Here is a 15,069-nt window from a genome sequence, read left to right as displayed (position 1 = left end):
GGAAGTTTTTCTTGAACAAGTGCCTCGGGGTAAACCTGTAAGGAATCCACAGCCGAAGGGCACACATTATTGGTTTACACCTGCATGTAGGCAGGCAAAAACACCACTAATTAAAGCAATTAAGGGCAAAACACAATCCTTAATACAGTCTACTAGGAAGAACTATAAACGGGTGATAGCCAGTGCCAAAAAGGATTGGGAGGATGAGTATTGGCATACCTTGAAGGAGGCTAGCTCTGCCAAAGATGCTAGACGTTTTTGGGATACTATTAGAGCTAGGAATAGACCAGATAGTAACCATATTACATGTAGTATTACCAGTCAAGCATGGTTTACTCATTTCTCCCAATTGTATACCCGCTTACAAGGGTCTAGCATCGGAGCACCATTTGATTATTCTGTATTAGAGGACGATATGATTGAGCCTGATTTCACAATCAAAGAAGTCGAGGGTGCTATTAATACTATCTTGCCCCAAAAAGCGTCCGGCCGTGATGGTATTCCCGGCGACTTGCTTCGCTATGACATCTCAAAGTGGGGGAAGTTTATACACTCCCTGCTCGTTGCTATCCATAAAGGTGCGGCAATCCCCGAATCTTGGAAGGGAGCAGAGGTTGTCCCTATTTTTAAAAAGGGTTTAAGGGACGACCCCTCTAATTACCGCCCTATTAGTCTATTGGATACAACCCAGAAAGTTGTTGGGAAGGTCTTATTGGGGAGGATCCAACAATGGATTGAAGATAATGATATCCTCTCCAACTACCAAGCGGGGTTTAGAACAGGTACGGGCACAATAGAGCAAGTATTTAGATTAATGTTGATCTATTGGAAGGTTGTGGTTATAGGCAAAGGCAGTCTTTATCTCGCTTTTATTGACCTAAAGACTGCCTTTGACCTTGTGCCTAGGGAGATCCTATGGGGAGTCCTTCATAAAATGGGCCTCCCACGCTATATTCTCTCTATGTTGATGAGGCTCCATGAAGGTAATTTTGCCCAAATTAGATGGGGTACACAGGGCGAAAAAACGAACAAAATCCCGGTGGATAGAGGGGTCCGCCAGGGATGTGTTCTTGCTCCCATCCTTTTTTCCTTGTATGTTAACGGGGTGGTTGAGCATCTGCTAAAAGACCCTTCAGATGAACCATCCCTGGCGGGCGAGCGTGTCTCTACCCTCCTTTTTGCGGACGACACGCTTTTGTTATTCAAATCCCCAATGGGGCTTCAGAAGCTCCTTAACAATTTTCAGACCTTTTGTTTGGAGCGGGGATTGGTCATTAATACCGACAAAACCAAATATTTGGTGATGAATCCCCCCAAAAAACTTGCCCGACCCCCTGTCCTGAACTCAGTACCCTTAGGTAGGGAGAGGGTATTTGATTATTTGGGAATACGCATCTCACAAACAATGCAATGGACCCCCCATTTAACCAAAATGCTTCTAAACCATAAGAGGGTGACAGGGGCCCTACTAAAAGAACAACGTCTCTGCACAATCAGACCAATAGCCCCGGTTATAGACATTTATAAAGCAAGAGGAGTTAGTTCTGCTCTTTATGGAGCTGAACTATGGGGTACCCACAATATAGACGAACTCTCAAAGTCGGAAAAGAAATTTTGCAGATCATTGATGTTGCTCCCTCAGGGCACGCCAACTTTACCATTGATGTTTGATCTAGGCTGTCGCCCAATAGCTGATCTTGCAAAACTCCGGCCATTGCTTTTATGGGCCCGGCTGTGGCGAGTCCCAGAACTCACCAAATACGCCAAAGGGTTGTCCGAAATAATGGTATCACCGGGATGGCATAAGATAAAGTGGCTGAGAGATGTAAAAGCTTTACTTAGCGATCTTGGACTAATCGAAGCATGGGATGATAGATCCTCTCCCCCAAAGGCAACTCTAAAGATTTTATATTGGAACTGGGTTATGTCCCGAACATATGTTGACCAGTCATTGGGAAAACTTTCGGAGGACTTTTTGAAGTTCAAGGACCTACCCATTCGGGAACTCTATCTGGACATTATTGAGAAACCGTTTGATAGAGCTCTCTATTTCAAGTTTAGAGTTGGGACTCTCCCACTAAGAGCCTTCAGAGCACAATGGAAATCTCCGGCTCAGACAGCTGCCTTTTGCCCTTTTTGCACATCTAGCACTGAGACCCTAGCGCATTTTCTGTTCCAATGCCCGGAGTATGTAAAACCCAGACAAAAGTGGCTCAAAGCACTGTGTCGACTCTTAGGTACTAGGTCGCATATCGAGGCCTTGCGTATCTTAACGTCAGATTCACGTCCACTTTATGTCTGTGGTTTATCTAAATTTTTATCATGGGCCTGGTATTTACGTAGCAAAAGGCTTAAATCTAATGTTTAATTCTTTTTTATTGCCAATTTGTATTAATTGTTTTTAACCTGTGCAGAATGTATGTACTCTTTCGCTAAAAACCAATGAAATTTAGTGATTGTTGTAAATAATCTTTTTTTTAAAAACTTATTTATATCCAGCTTTTATGATATGTTTTTATCGAAATAAAGCCTTTTTGACTTGACTTGACTTGACTTGACATCAACTGGCAGACCATCATCTATAATTACATGAACTGGCAGATCATCATCTAAAATTACATCAACTGGCAGATCATCGTCTAGAATTACATGAACTAGCAGACTATCATCTAGAATTACATGAACTGGCAGACTATCATCTAGAATTACATGAACTGCCAGACCATCGTCTTGAATTACATGAACTGGCAGACCATTGTCTAGAATTACATGAAATGGTAGACCATTGTCCAGAATTACATGAACTGGGAGACCATTGTATAGAATTTCGTAAACTGGCAGACCATTGTGCGGAATTACATGAACTGGCTGACCACCGTCCCTTATACAGAATTACATGAACTGGCAGACCACCGTCCAGAAATACATGAACTGGCAGACCATTGTACAGAATGACATGAATTGGCAGACCACCGTCCAGAATTACATGAACTGGCAGACTATTGTGCAGAATTACATGAACTGGCATACCATCGCCTAGAACTATATTGAAACAGCAGGAAAGAAATTGAACTGAAACTATGTACGGGATTAACATACAGCGATATATAAATTAAGAGGGTCAGACAAAATACAATTGGTGAGACGAGAGATAAGGCCCCAAGATTGAGGAGAGGGGTAGATAGTAAGAATGCAGAGAGGAAAGAGTTGAGGGATGTAGAGATTCACAGAAAGAAAGATAGGATCAGAGGTAAGAGAGGATACAGTGTGTGTAGCAGAGATCAGGGTACAGCATAGATGATTTCAGGGCACAACTAATTCAGATAGTAGTTAATTAGAAAGGTCTTTGTTTCTTGTGGAAAGCTAGAGGTGTTTATGGCATCTTGTTTCTGCCAGAAGAGAGTTCCAGGAAGATGAGCTCATGCAACAAGGGATGTGAACAAGCAGAAAGAGTTTTCAGGATTTTGGATTCCATGCTCAGCATGTCTTAGCTTCTTAGATGTCCTGGGATATATTGATGGAACTTAGGTAGTCTGCTGTTTAAATGGCTTTGACAGTTAGCTAGGATAGTAAGAACCTCATTCTGACATCAGTGGGGAGCCAGTGCCGGACTCTTGGTACTTAGGTAACATGGACTTATTTTCAGGTGTGGCTGGCTGATGAGTGGATGAAGGCACAGAGAGAGGAGAGTGAAGACGTGGGAACTCTAATGATAGCAGCATTTCAAAATGAGTTCAGAAGATCCCCAGGGCATGGATAATACAGCAAAAGTCCATTGGTGGCAAAAAGAAAGGCCTTTTATTTTTTCGACGAGTAAGATCTATCTGGGTGCTTTCAGTGTGCAGTTGATCTACGAGATTATAGATAGAGAGTGATCGATCTAGATGCCTTGTGATTTTGCTACTGGTGATGGGAGGTCCTTCAAAGTCCCAGATTTTAGTTCATTTAGCTATCTCTGCTGAATTTACGGTCATGTTTTTTTGGTATAGGAGGATCAATTCAGTTTTTCTCAGGGTTGAGTCTGTGGGAATTCAATGATATCCAGTCTTGCACTTTCTCTAGGCAGATTTTCAGGGTGAAGACATCTTGAGCAAAGTTTGTTTCCCGATAGATCTATATGTCATCGGCATGCTGGTATCCAGGAAGGTTTTCAGGGTACAGACATCTTGTACACAGTTTGTTTCCCGATAGATCTGGGTGTCATCGGCATGCGGGTGGATCTTATCACCCATTCCCTACTTTAGTTCCATCAAAAGCCCCATATAAAGGACGAGGAGGACCAGTTTGTGAAGAGTGCCTTGAGGGACTCTGCAGGCGTTATTGGTAGACTTGAATATAGGTGGCTCGACTTCACTGAGGAAGAATTGTAGTTAAGAGCTGAATTGTGTTCGGTAAGATATGAGAAACGATATAAGGTCGAGTTTGATTATTTGGAATAGTTCTTTTAGTTTGTTTAGTGAGTTAACGGTTTTGGAGTGGACGCATAGGGCCTTTGAGATAATATATCATGTGCTCAGGTGTTTATGTGCAATTACAATATTAAGGGCCTGCTTATTTTTGTCCCTAACTTCATTTTATCAACTTCTGGACAGCAGAGGTTAAAATGTAAATCACGGAGGTCACATGCATTTGCGTGCAGCATACATGCAAACCACTGAACTATTTCCAGCATCAGCACTTGTGATCTGCAAGTTACCCAAATTTCTGTGGCATTACTACCATTGTATAAACCCACTGAGTTATCTTACTAGGGTTCAAACCAGTCATTATAGACAGCACTGTGTAAAATGTGTATTAACAGTTATGCTAATCTGGAAGACTATTGTGGCAACTTGCAATGCATGTAAAACCAAAGTGTGTGTGTGTGTGTGAGAGAGAGAGAGAGAGAGAGAGAGAGAGAGAGAGAGAGAGAGAGAGAGAGAGAGAGAGAGAGAGAGAGGTGAATGTGTGTGTGTGTGTGTGTGTGTGTGTGTGGAGAGAGGGGGAGAGGGTGTGAGTGTATGTGTGTGGAGAGAAAATGAGGAAAAGAGAAATAGTGAGTGAGAGAGTGTGTGTGTGAGAGAGAGAGAGAGAGAGAGAGAGAGAGAGAGAGAGAGAACATACCCACACATATACATCTATGTATTCAGTATGGTAAGGTTGCTACATAGGTTCAAGTCACTTTCACGTGGTCAGTGTTTAAAGTATGAATGTTGCTTTCACGCAGAGAAAGTGAATAGTGACATTTGTGAAAGGTTGTGCGTTGGTACTGTACAACAATTATATACAACATATATACACATCTAATTAGGGGATGATTAGATACTGAATCTCAATGTGCCTCAAAATAAGAGTACAGTGTGTACATCCTAACAGATCCTATTAGTCTACTAGTTTTCTTTATCAACGTTTCTACCCTATAGAGAGTAATTTGGCAGGGTCATCATCAGGGCAACAAGACAGCTTTGAAGTTTCCAACGTCTACCGAGTGCAACATAAAATTGGAGGTCTCCAATCGTTGGACAGTGTCTGATTCCAGCCCAAGGGGTGGTATCTGGCTACCTCTATTTATCAGTTACTATCATTATCTTGTTGTCCTGATGATGACCCTTCCGGATTACTCTCTACAGGGTGGAAACGTCGACAAAAGAAACAACAGTTTCTGGCTGGCTGAAAGACATGGCGGACTGGATTAATGCAGAAGGGTGTCATATGAATCTAACAAGGAGGGACAAGAGGCTAGGGGAGGACATGAGAGCATGGGCAGCGATGCTCACCGAATTGATGACACCACCGGATGAACTACCTCTATAGGCTATAGGGACATGGGCTCCAGCTGAGCCCATTGTATGGTATTGGAACGTGGCACATGAGGCCGGTGACTCCTGGGTGGGACTGGGTTTGCCTTTGATTTGCCTTTGGGAGCCCTTGTGCTGTTCTCACCTTGATACTGTATTGAATGGTGAAACTCACTCATTAGGGGACCTGAGCAGGGGGGAGGGAAGGGAGAGGGGTGAGAGTCGAATGATTAGCGAAATGTACGAACTAGGTGCGCTTGCACCATCAGCTACACTTTGTTGTATAATGCATGATGTTATTTTTCACTGAAATGCTAATAAAAATTATACTTAAAAAAAAGAAACTGTTGGACTTGTATATAATTTTTCTACAGCACCAACGCTCAACCTTTCACAAATGTCTCTATTCACTTTCACTGCTTTGTTTTGGGAGCACCTACAAGGTGATACAATGTCTTGAATCAAATGACTTTATCTGATTGCATCTGGATCATAATATTTAGTCTGGCAGGTTTAGCCTCACAACCTCACCCTAAGGGAACCACTCCCCTTTTTTGCATTTAGTAGCCCAGGTTCCCAGGATTAAAGGCTGTCCTATAATAGTTTGGTGTGGATGGAGAGTAAAGCTGCGCCTCATGAGGGCCACTGGTATGCCAGGGAGTTCTAAGGTTTTCTCGCGGTCACTCATCTTCAACACACCTGCTCTATGCAGTGGTGCGCCATCAAGTGGGAGTACTTGTCTGCCCCACCCCATTCTCCCCCAACCTACCCCACTCCAATCTATCCCACTCAATCTGCCCCACTCTAATCTACCCCAATCGCCCCCACTTGTTTCTACCCTATCTAACCTACCCCAATCTATCCCACCCAACATATCCCACTCCAGTCTATCCCCACCTTATCCCACTCCAGTCTACCACACTCAATCTACCCTATATCCCCCACTCCATTTTACCCCAACCTACCCACTCCACCTCACACCAATATACCTTACTCTACCCCACTTCAATCTGTCTCAATCTACCCTACTCTAATCTTCTCCATCTACTATACTCCAATCTACCCCACTTTAATGTACCCCAATCTAACCCACTCGAATCTACACCTCCTCAATTTACTCCAGTCCACCCCACGCCAGTCTACTCTTATCTACCCCACTCCAACTACTCCAGTCTACCCAAACTATACCAATCAAATGTACACCACTCCAATCTACCTAAATCTACCTCACCCTAATCTACTCAACTTTAATCTACCCCACCCCAATCTAGCCCACTCCAATCTACCCCACTTCAATGTACCCCAATCTGCCCCACCCAAATCAACTCCAAAATACCCCACCTACCCCAAGATACCCCACCCAACCTACCCCATTATACCCCACTCTAATCTACCCCACCCAATCTAACCCACTCCAGTCTACCCCAATCTACCCACTCCAAGCTATCCCAATCCAATCAACCTCAATATACCCCACCCCAATCTACCCCACCCCATCTATCCCAACCCAATCTATCCCACTCCAATCTAACCCAATCTACCACACCCATCCTACCCCAATCTCAATTTACCACACACCAATTTATTGACCCCAATCTACCAAAATGCGCCCCACTCCAAATTACCCCAATCCAATCAACCTCAATCTACCCCACCCCAATCTACCCCAATCTAACCCACTCCAATCTAACCCAATCTACCCAACCTCAATCTACTACAGACCAATGTATCCCACCCCAATCTACCAGAAATGTGCCCCAATGTGCCCCAATTTATACCACCCAATGTACCCATCGCAATCTACCTCAGTCTGCCAACCCAAATCAACTCCAAAATACCCCACCTACCCCAAGATACCCCACCCAACCTACCCCATTATACCCCACTCTAATCTACCCCACCCAATCTAACCCACTCCAGTCTACCCCAATCTACCCACTCCAAGCTATCCCAATCCAATCAACCTCAATCTACCCCACCCCAATCTAACCCACCCCATCTATCCCAACCCAATCTATCCCACTCCAATCTAACACAATCTACCACACCCATCCTACCCCAATCTCAATTTACCACACACCAATTTATTGACCCCAATCTACCAAAATGTGCCCCACTCCAAATTACCCCAATCCAATCAACCTCAATCTACCCCACCCCAATCTATCCCAATCTAACCCACTCCAATCTAACCCAATCTACCCAACCTCAATCTACTACAGACCAATGTATCCCACCCCAATCTACCAGAAATGTGCCCCAATTTATACCACCCAATGTACCCATCGCAATCTACCTCAGTCTGCCAACCCCAAACTATACCCTTCGAATCTGCCCACCCCTATCTACCAAATCCTAACCCACTCCAACCAACCCCACTCAATCTACCCCACTCCAATCTACCCCAATCTACCCACCCAACCTACCCTATTGTACCCCACTCCAATCTACAACACCCAATCTATCTCACTGCAGTCTACCCCAATCTACCCCACTCCAGTAGACCTCAAACTACCGCACTCAAATCTACCCCAATCTGCCCTACTCCAAACTACTCCATTCCAATCAACCTCAATCTACCCCACTTCAATTTACCGCACCCCACTCAACCCAACCCCAATCTATCCCACCCAACCTCTTCCAATCTACCCCACTCTAATTTACCCCAATCTACCTACTCCAATCTAGCCCACTCCAATGTACCCCAATCTACCCACCTCCATCTCCCCCACCCCAATCTACCACATTCTAGTCTGCCCCACCCCATTCTACCCCAACCTACCCCACTCCAATCTATCCCACTCAATCTTCCCCACTCCAATCTACCCCAATCTGCCCCACCTGTTTATACCCTATCCAACCTACCCCAATCTACCCCACCCAACCTACCCCACTACAGTATACACCACCCAATCTAACACATTTCAGTCTACCCCAATCTACCCCACTCCAGTAGACCTCAAACTACCACACTCCAATCTACCCCAATCTGCCCTACTCGAAACTAATCCAATCCAATCAACCTCAATCTACCCCACTCCAATCTCCCCCAATGTATCCCACCTCAATCTACCCAACCTCAATCTACCCCACTCCAATCAAACCCAATCTACCCCACCCATCCCACCCCAATCTACTCAACCCCAAACTACCACACACCAATGAACCCCACACCAATCTATCCCACACCAATCTATCCACCCCACTCTATCACAATCTGCCCCAATTTGACCCAATCTAAACCACCCAATGTACCCACCCCAATATACCTTAATATGCCTATCCCAATCTACCCCACCCCAATCTACCGCATCCTATCCCACTCCAACCTACCCCAGTCTACCCCACCTCCATCTACCCCACCCAATCATCCCCACCCCAATATACCACACTCCAGTCTGTCCCACCCGAATCTACCCCAACCTACCCCACTCCAATCTATCAATCTACCCCACCCCCATCTACCCCAATCTACCTAGTCCCAATTTGCCCCACCCCAATCTACCCCACTCCAGTCTACTTCCCTCTATCCCAATCAAATCTACCCCACCTCAATCTACCCCTCCCATCCTACTCCAATCTACCTAATTCCAATCTACCCAATGCCAATCTACCCCTTCGTAATCTACCACAATATGCCCCAATCTACAACACCCTAAATTATCCCACACCAATCTTCACACTGCAAACTACCCCAACCTACCCCACTCCAATATACCCCAATCCAGCTAATCGCCATCTACCTCAATCTACCCCACCCACCAACCCTACTCCAATCTACTAAACACCAATCTACCCAACCCAATCTACCCTATTACAGTCTACCCCATCTCTCCTACTCCAATCTACCCCACTCCAATTTACCCCAAACAACCTCACTACAATCTTCCCCACTACAATCTACCCCACCCCAATCTACCTCGCTCCAATCTACTCTACACCAATCTACCCCACCCAACCTACCTCAATCTACCACACTACAACTATCCGACTACCATTTACACCAACATACCCATTCCAATCCACCACACTCCAATCTACCCCACTCAACCCAAATCCAATCCAGCCGCGGCCTGTGCAGGTAAGTGCGGTGGGGCCGGGTTGGAGGCGGGGGGATTTTGACAGATGATGAGGGAAAAAGAGCCCTATCGCTCTTACCGGCACAGGTCGCAGCTGCTCCAATCTACTCCACAGCAGATGATGGATGGGGCGCTAAAATTTTTCAACCAGTCACATATCTAGGTTTAATCCATTGTTCTTTTGCTCACTTCGCCACCCCAGTTTCAGACCCAGCTTTATGCAAATCAGTCTTTTCCCTGTGCCTCATAGGAACAGTCCACCCAAAACTGCCAAGCCAGGTCCTCCCTGGACCGGAAACAAGCATCCTGGGACCGGTTTCAGAGTTTCTCCCCTCATCAGTCAGGCTAGCTTGAATCAGTGGCACAGTGAGCAAATGACCCACGTCTGGGCATACCCATGGCCATGTAGGGCGACCGCAGCAAACAAAACAACATGATGGGCTAGCATCTTGCTCTACCCCACAACAATACATCCCACTCCAATGTACCTCAGTCCACCCCACTCCTCTCATGTTTAGCCATGCTGAACAGTTGCCACACCGGTGTACAACATGGCTAAAACACATTACCAAAGCCAATAGCTCTCGCATAAGAAAGACATATTGGCTTTGCCAATGCTTGTTTTGCACAGGTACTGCTAGTATATCTTATCTATTCTACCTCCTTGACCTCTGTCATTCATATTAAGCTGTTTGAACCCTCCCACGCTGCTCGCAGAATAATTTATATAAATTCACAGAGGGGGCAGGGTTCTCTTTGTTTATAAATGTGAACAAAGAGACCAGGGTCGGCGCCCACAATGATAAATATCCAAAAACATGCGCAAACCGGGCCCACAAGAGATTCGCAGTCGCGTGCTACCGGTCTGGCGCAGCGCCTCGACGCCGCGTCAAAGAAAGAAAAAGCGCTATATACAGATTATTTACCCCCTCTCCCACATACAGCACTCCCCCCTCTGCGTCTGCGTCTGCCTCCACCCCCCCCCTCCCCCCTCCCCATGGATCAGATCCCGCCCGCCCTGGGGACCCCTGTCTACCATGATGTAGGGATAGTAGCGCCGCGTAGGACTCAGCACATGTGCGGCAGATATCAATTGAATGCACACTGGAGCCGTACAGTTCATGCTGAGGTCACAGCCAAGGGCCCCGCGGGTGCCTTGCAGGGACAAAGCGCGGGGCTGCAGAGACACGCTGCGGGCTGCTTTACCGCAAGGGAGCGGATTAGAACCGTGACCGAACCCATCATCTTTTACCCTGGTTGGGTCTCCATGGCAACGCTTCCTGTTTTATGCTCTCGTCCAGAAACAAAGTTTGTAACAAGAAGACGCAGGCAATAGTTTCCGCCCCCTTCGAAGTCGTTCTGCAGAAGAAGAAAAAACACAAAAGCGTGTTTCTGGAGAACAAAGGAAGGGTGGAGGCTGCAGGTTACACAGCGAAATAAGGAGACCCGAGAGGAATGTGCACCTGTAGACATGCGTATGTGATCTTAGGCAATCCAGTGTACCTCCGTGCACCAGGTCTAAAGTATCTGAATACATTAGGAGCGATTTGAAACGGGCCACACACTTTGTAAAACACTATAAACCCGGAGCGAAACATCGCATCGGATAAAGGCATGCAGTGTCTGAGGGAGCCCTCTTTCCCGAAGGAGCTCACGCAGAGGTACACGGAGAGTCAATGCGCTGTAACATAAAGCCCGGAACACAGCACAGAATTTCTTGAAAAGTTCAGAATCTGGATTTGTGGCAGGTGAGATGAGGCAGACAAAGGGTACTCTGAATGAAGAATCGGAAAGTTTCAGTTTGTCACCCGGAGTACTATTCTGCCTCAAAACAGCTCAGATTCGTGGGACACATCAGTTTAGATGTTATGCCCATTCATTTTATGGCCCCTCTCTAGAGATTGTCGATAATAATGTCGTTTGTTGGAAACTTACTGGTCGAAATAGCCGTATTCCTTTTAATAAAAAATACAATGTTTTGCTCAAATAAATTACTCTGCAACTAAGGAAGATATACGCATTCACCTCAAAATATGTATCAGTGTGTTCTCTCGGCGCTGCCAGGCCCAGAAAGTGCTTTGACACGTCTTCCAGCCTCGCTTAGCTCCATGTAAAATAAATAACATAAATCATTTACTTTACTCCTGTAGCAGCTAAAAACCGCAAAGTGTACATCGGTCTCTATAAAACACTAAAACAATCATTTGCAGCGCGCGAGTATGTCAAAGCAAACCTCCAAACAGATATACTGTCGATGCAGAACCAGATTACATGGGCTGTACTCCAGGCTCTGCCCTGTGTGATCCTGGGCAAATGGCTTTATCACTGTGGGCTTTAGCTCCCACGGCCGTAAAACAAGGGCGATAGCGCAAGCAGGTTGCAACACTAGTATTAAGCGCTTTCTATATCTCAGGTGCATTGCCCAGGTTACGTTACCTTTAGGGACGGAGCCGGTGCCCGGTAGCTGGAGGCAGGCGAGCAGCAGCAGGGTGACCCACACAGCCCGGTCCATGCTGCCAGCACAGGAGCGAGTCACGCACAGGTAGCGGCAAAGCCTTCCTCCCTCAATGCCAGGCTGAGTGGGGCTCAGGTTTCAGGCATCAGCCAGACCTCATCCCTGGGGCAGCGGTTCAGCCTGACTACATGCAAATGGCTTTAAAAAATCTTCAAACACTCAACTCCCAAGCCGTCGTTTAGGGTCGAGTTAACCCTTTGTAGCCATCAGTCGGAGCTGCGCAGAGGATGGGGGTTCCGGAAACACCTTCCACTGAACCCTAAACAATCATCCGCGAGGCGCCGAGAGGACGTGCCCTCGAGGCACCGCGCGCTGACTGTAAGCCGGGCTCTTTAAATGTGAAGTCTTACAGACCGCACATTCCAGGCAGGTGTCGTTGCAGGCAGCCGGTGGCTTCCGTGGGTGCACGCGTGTCCCTTCCAGCAGCGCGCGGCGCACGGACGAGGACGACACAAAAGAGACATCCAGCATTTCTGAAACTATGAGCAACATTCCTTCCACCCCGATCGCTGACCTGGCAAGAAATCTGGAAAAATGCGCTCCGCTGTCAGCGCACGTGTTTGTGGTCACGCGCATTCTCGGGCGGTGAACACGCCTTAGCTAATTGCGCGCTCGTTAATTCGCAGGACGGCAATCGGCTTGTCTCGTGCGCGAGGTGTGAGTGGAGTGCCAATGGCTTTCCGTCAGGAGTGTCTAAGAGGAACTCTGGTTATTGGGCTTGTAATGACTTTTCAACCTGCTCCCCTACACTCTGTTCCTATCCACTGCCAAGGTCACACGTCCCATGTGCTGTGAACTTTGTACACCATTTCTGCTCCAGATGTTTAGCAAATTAAAAAGAAATCAAACGAGACAACAGTTTTTCGAAGGCTGGCTAGATCCTGCTCTGTCTTTATACAAGTGAACCCCTTTAGTGATACTTTCTTGGCACTTGTGATCGAAATGTCAATCACGCTTAAATTGTTGCAAAACTGAGTGAGACAAGGTGATGGACACGTCATGTACAAGAGCAAGATAATGACCTCTTACGAAATTAAAAAAAAAACGACTCCATTGGGCAGTCTCAAAATCTATTAGGTGACCCCACATTTCGAAAATGGCACAGTTGCACCCCGGCATGCCTCACACATCTTGCTACAAACTTCTGTATCACCCTCATCCACACAAGGGCCAGCACCTGCATTACCGCTCGTGGGATGCACACACCTAGCGCCAAGTGAGGTAGTCATACATGGCATCACCTTCGCCCCTACCACCTCCACACTCATGCTAGAGTGGGGTAATCTAAGGCGAAAGCAGTACGCACAGGAGACATTCCATCATTGGCCATGGCACGACATCACATTGGTCCGCACCACGTGCAAGGGTTTGCTGAACTCATCATGCCTGTGTTGCCGGAAGGAAGAAAAAAAAACAACTTCTTTTGCAATATAGTATAAAGTTTAATAAAGCATGCGGAAGGTCAGACAGCTCCGTGGAACTGGAATCTGAGCTACAACTTACAATGGGCGGCCAGTTTATTTTATACACTATTGAGTGTAAATACGCCATAGATTTGCTTAGTCCATCAGGTATTTGCTTAGGCCATTATATAAAAAAGTATTACTTTTTGCAAAAACAAATCACGTGTTTATGAAATGCGATACATGTGCACGTGTTATTTTCATTACGCTTTTACACTCCCGCTTGTACTAGCTGTTGTCCTAGGGTTGTCTCTTTGAAGCCCAGCAATGCTCTACTCCCTACATGTCTGCTGCTCTGCAAGGTCTCATCTCCTACTATCCTATGCCTCTGTGCTACCTGATTGTTAGACTTGGCATCTTTTGGCGTGCTTCCCCTGAGTTTTTGCTTTCTGACCTCCCGGTTTTGACTCTGTTTTTGCTGGCGTAGTGTGTCTGCGCACTTTTCTCGCTGCTGATCAGTGGTAAAGTGCAAGTGCTCCTGTAGTAAATTGTGTTATGGATTGGTGTTAGTCCCTAGTAAAGTGCACTCAGTGTGCCAGGGCCTGTGACTCACATGCTACTAGTGGGCCTGCAGCACTGATTGTGCCACCCACACGAGTAGCTCTGAAAAGGTAACTCAGACCCGCCATTGCAGAGTCTGCGCGCAGTTGGTAACTGCCATGTTGACTTTGCCAGTGCACACACTTGCCAGTCCCTAACCTTCCCTAACATGTCAGTCACCCCTAAGGTAGGCCCAAGGTACCCTGTGGGCCGGGTGTAGTGTATGTGAAAGGTAGGACATGCCCTGGTGTGTGTGGCATGTCCTGGCTGAAGAGGGGTGAAACCCCGAAACCGGTCCTAGGATACTTGTTTCCAGTCCAGGGAGGACCTGGCTCAGCAGTTCGGGCTGGCCTGTTCCCATGAGGCACAGGGTCATATGATTTGCATATGGCTGGGTTCAAACTGGAATGGCATGGTGAGCAAAAGACGATGGTTTTAGGCCCAGATCTCTATACTGGGGTGAATGTATGACATTGTTCTGCATTTTGTCCATCAACTGTTGTTTTTGCATGTGTTGGCCTGCAGTGGCTGCTTCTGTCTTGGGCAGTGGAAGGACTGGGCTGAACTTTCTGCAATCTACTTTGTGAGTTTCTCCAAGGGTTTGAGGTAGAGCTTGCCCCCTGTTCAAGAAGTCTCAAGGAACAGCAAAGACTTCAAGCTCTTCTGCCCTCAGCACTGGGGACTGTGTGTTTTGT

The 15,069-nt window shown here is 46.6% G+C and overlaps 1 protein-coding gene across 2 annotated transcripts in view; it reads right to left on the bottom strand.

The window, feature by feature from the left end:
* Positions 1-12,854, bottom strand: part of PAMR1 (peptidase domain containing associated with muscle regeneration 1) — a 293,605-nt gene extending 280,751 nt beyond the window's left edge. The window contains exon 1 of one of the 2 annotated variants that reach the window (XM_085643491.1): positions 12,293-12,854. In XM_085643491.1, coding sequence (XP_085499617.1) covers positions 12,293-12,368 — 76 coding nt within the window. In that variant the 5' untranslated portion in view covers positions 12,369-12,854. The remainder of the gene's footprint in view (positions 1-12,292) is intronic. The other variant, XM_085643490.1, reaches the window with a different exon arrangement.
* Positions 12,855-15,069: the final 2,215 nt, after the last annotated feature.

Source organism: Triturus cristatus, chromosome 3_1 (genome assembly GCF_964204655.1).
Source record: "Triturus cristatus chromosome 3_1, aTriCri1.1, whole genome shotgun sequence".
In the NCBI taxonomy this organism is placed as follows: Eukaryota; Metazoa; Chordata; class Amphibia; order Caudata; family Salamandridae; genus Triturus; species Triturus cristatus.
Note: the sequence above shows the minus strand (reverse complement) of the source record. Positions and strands in the feature narration are given on the sequence as shown.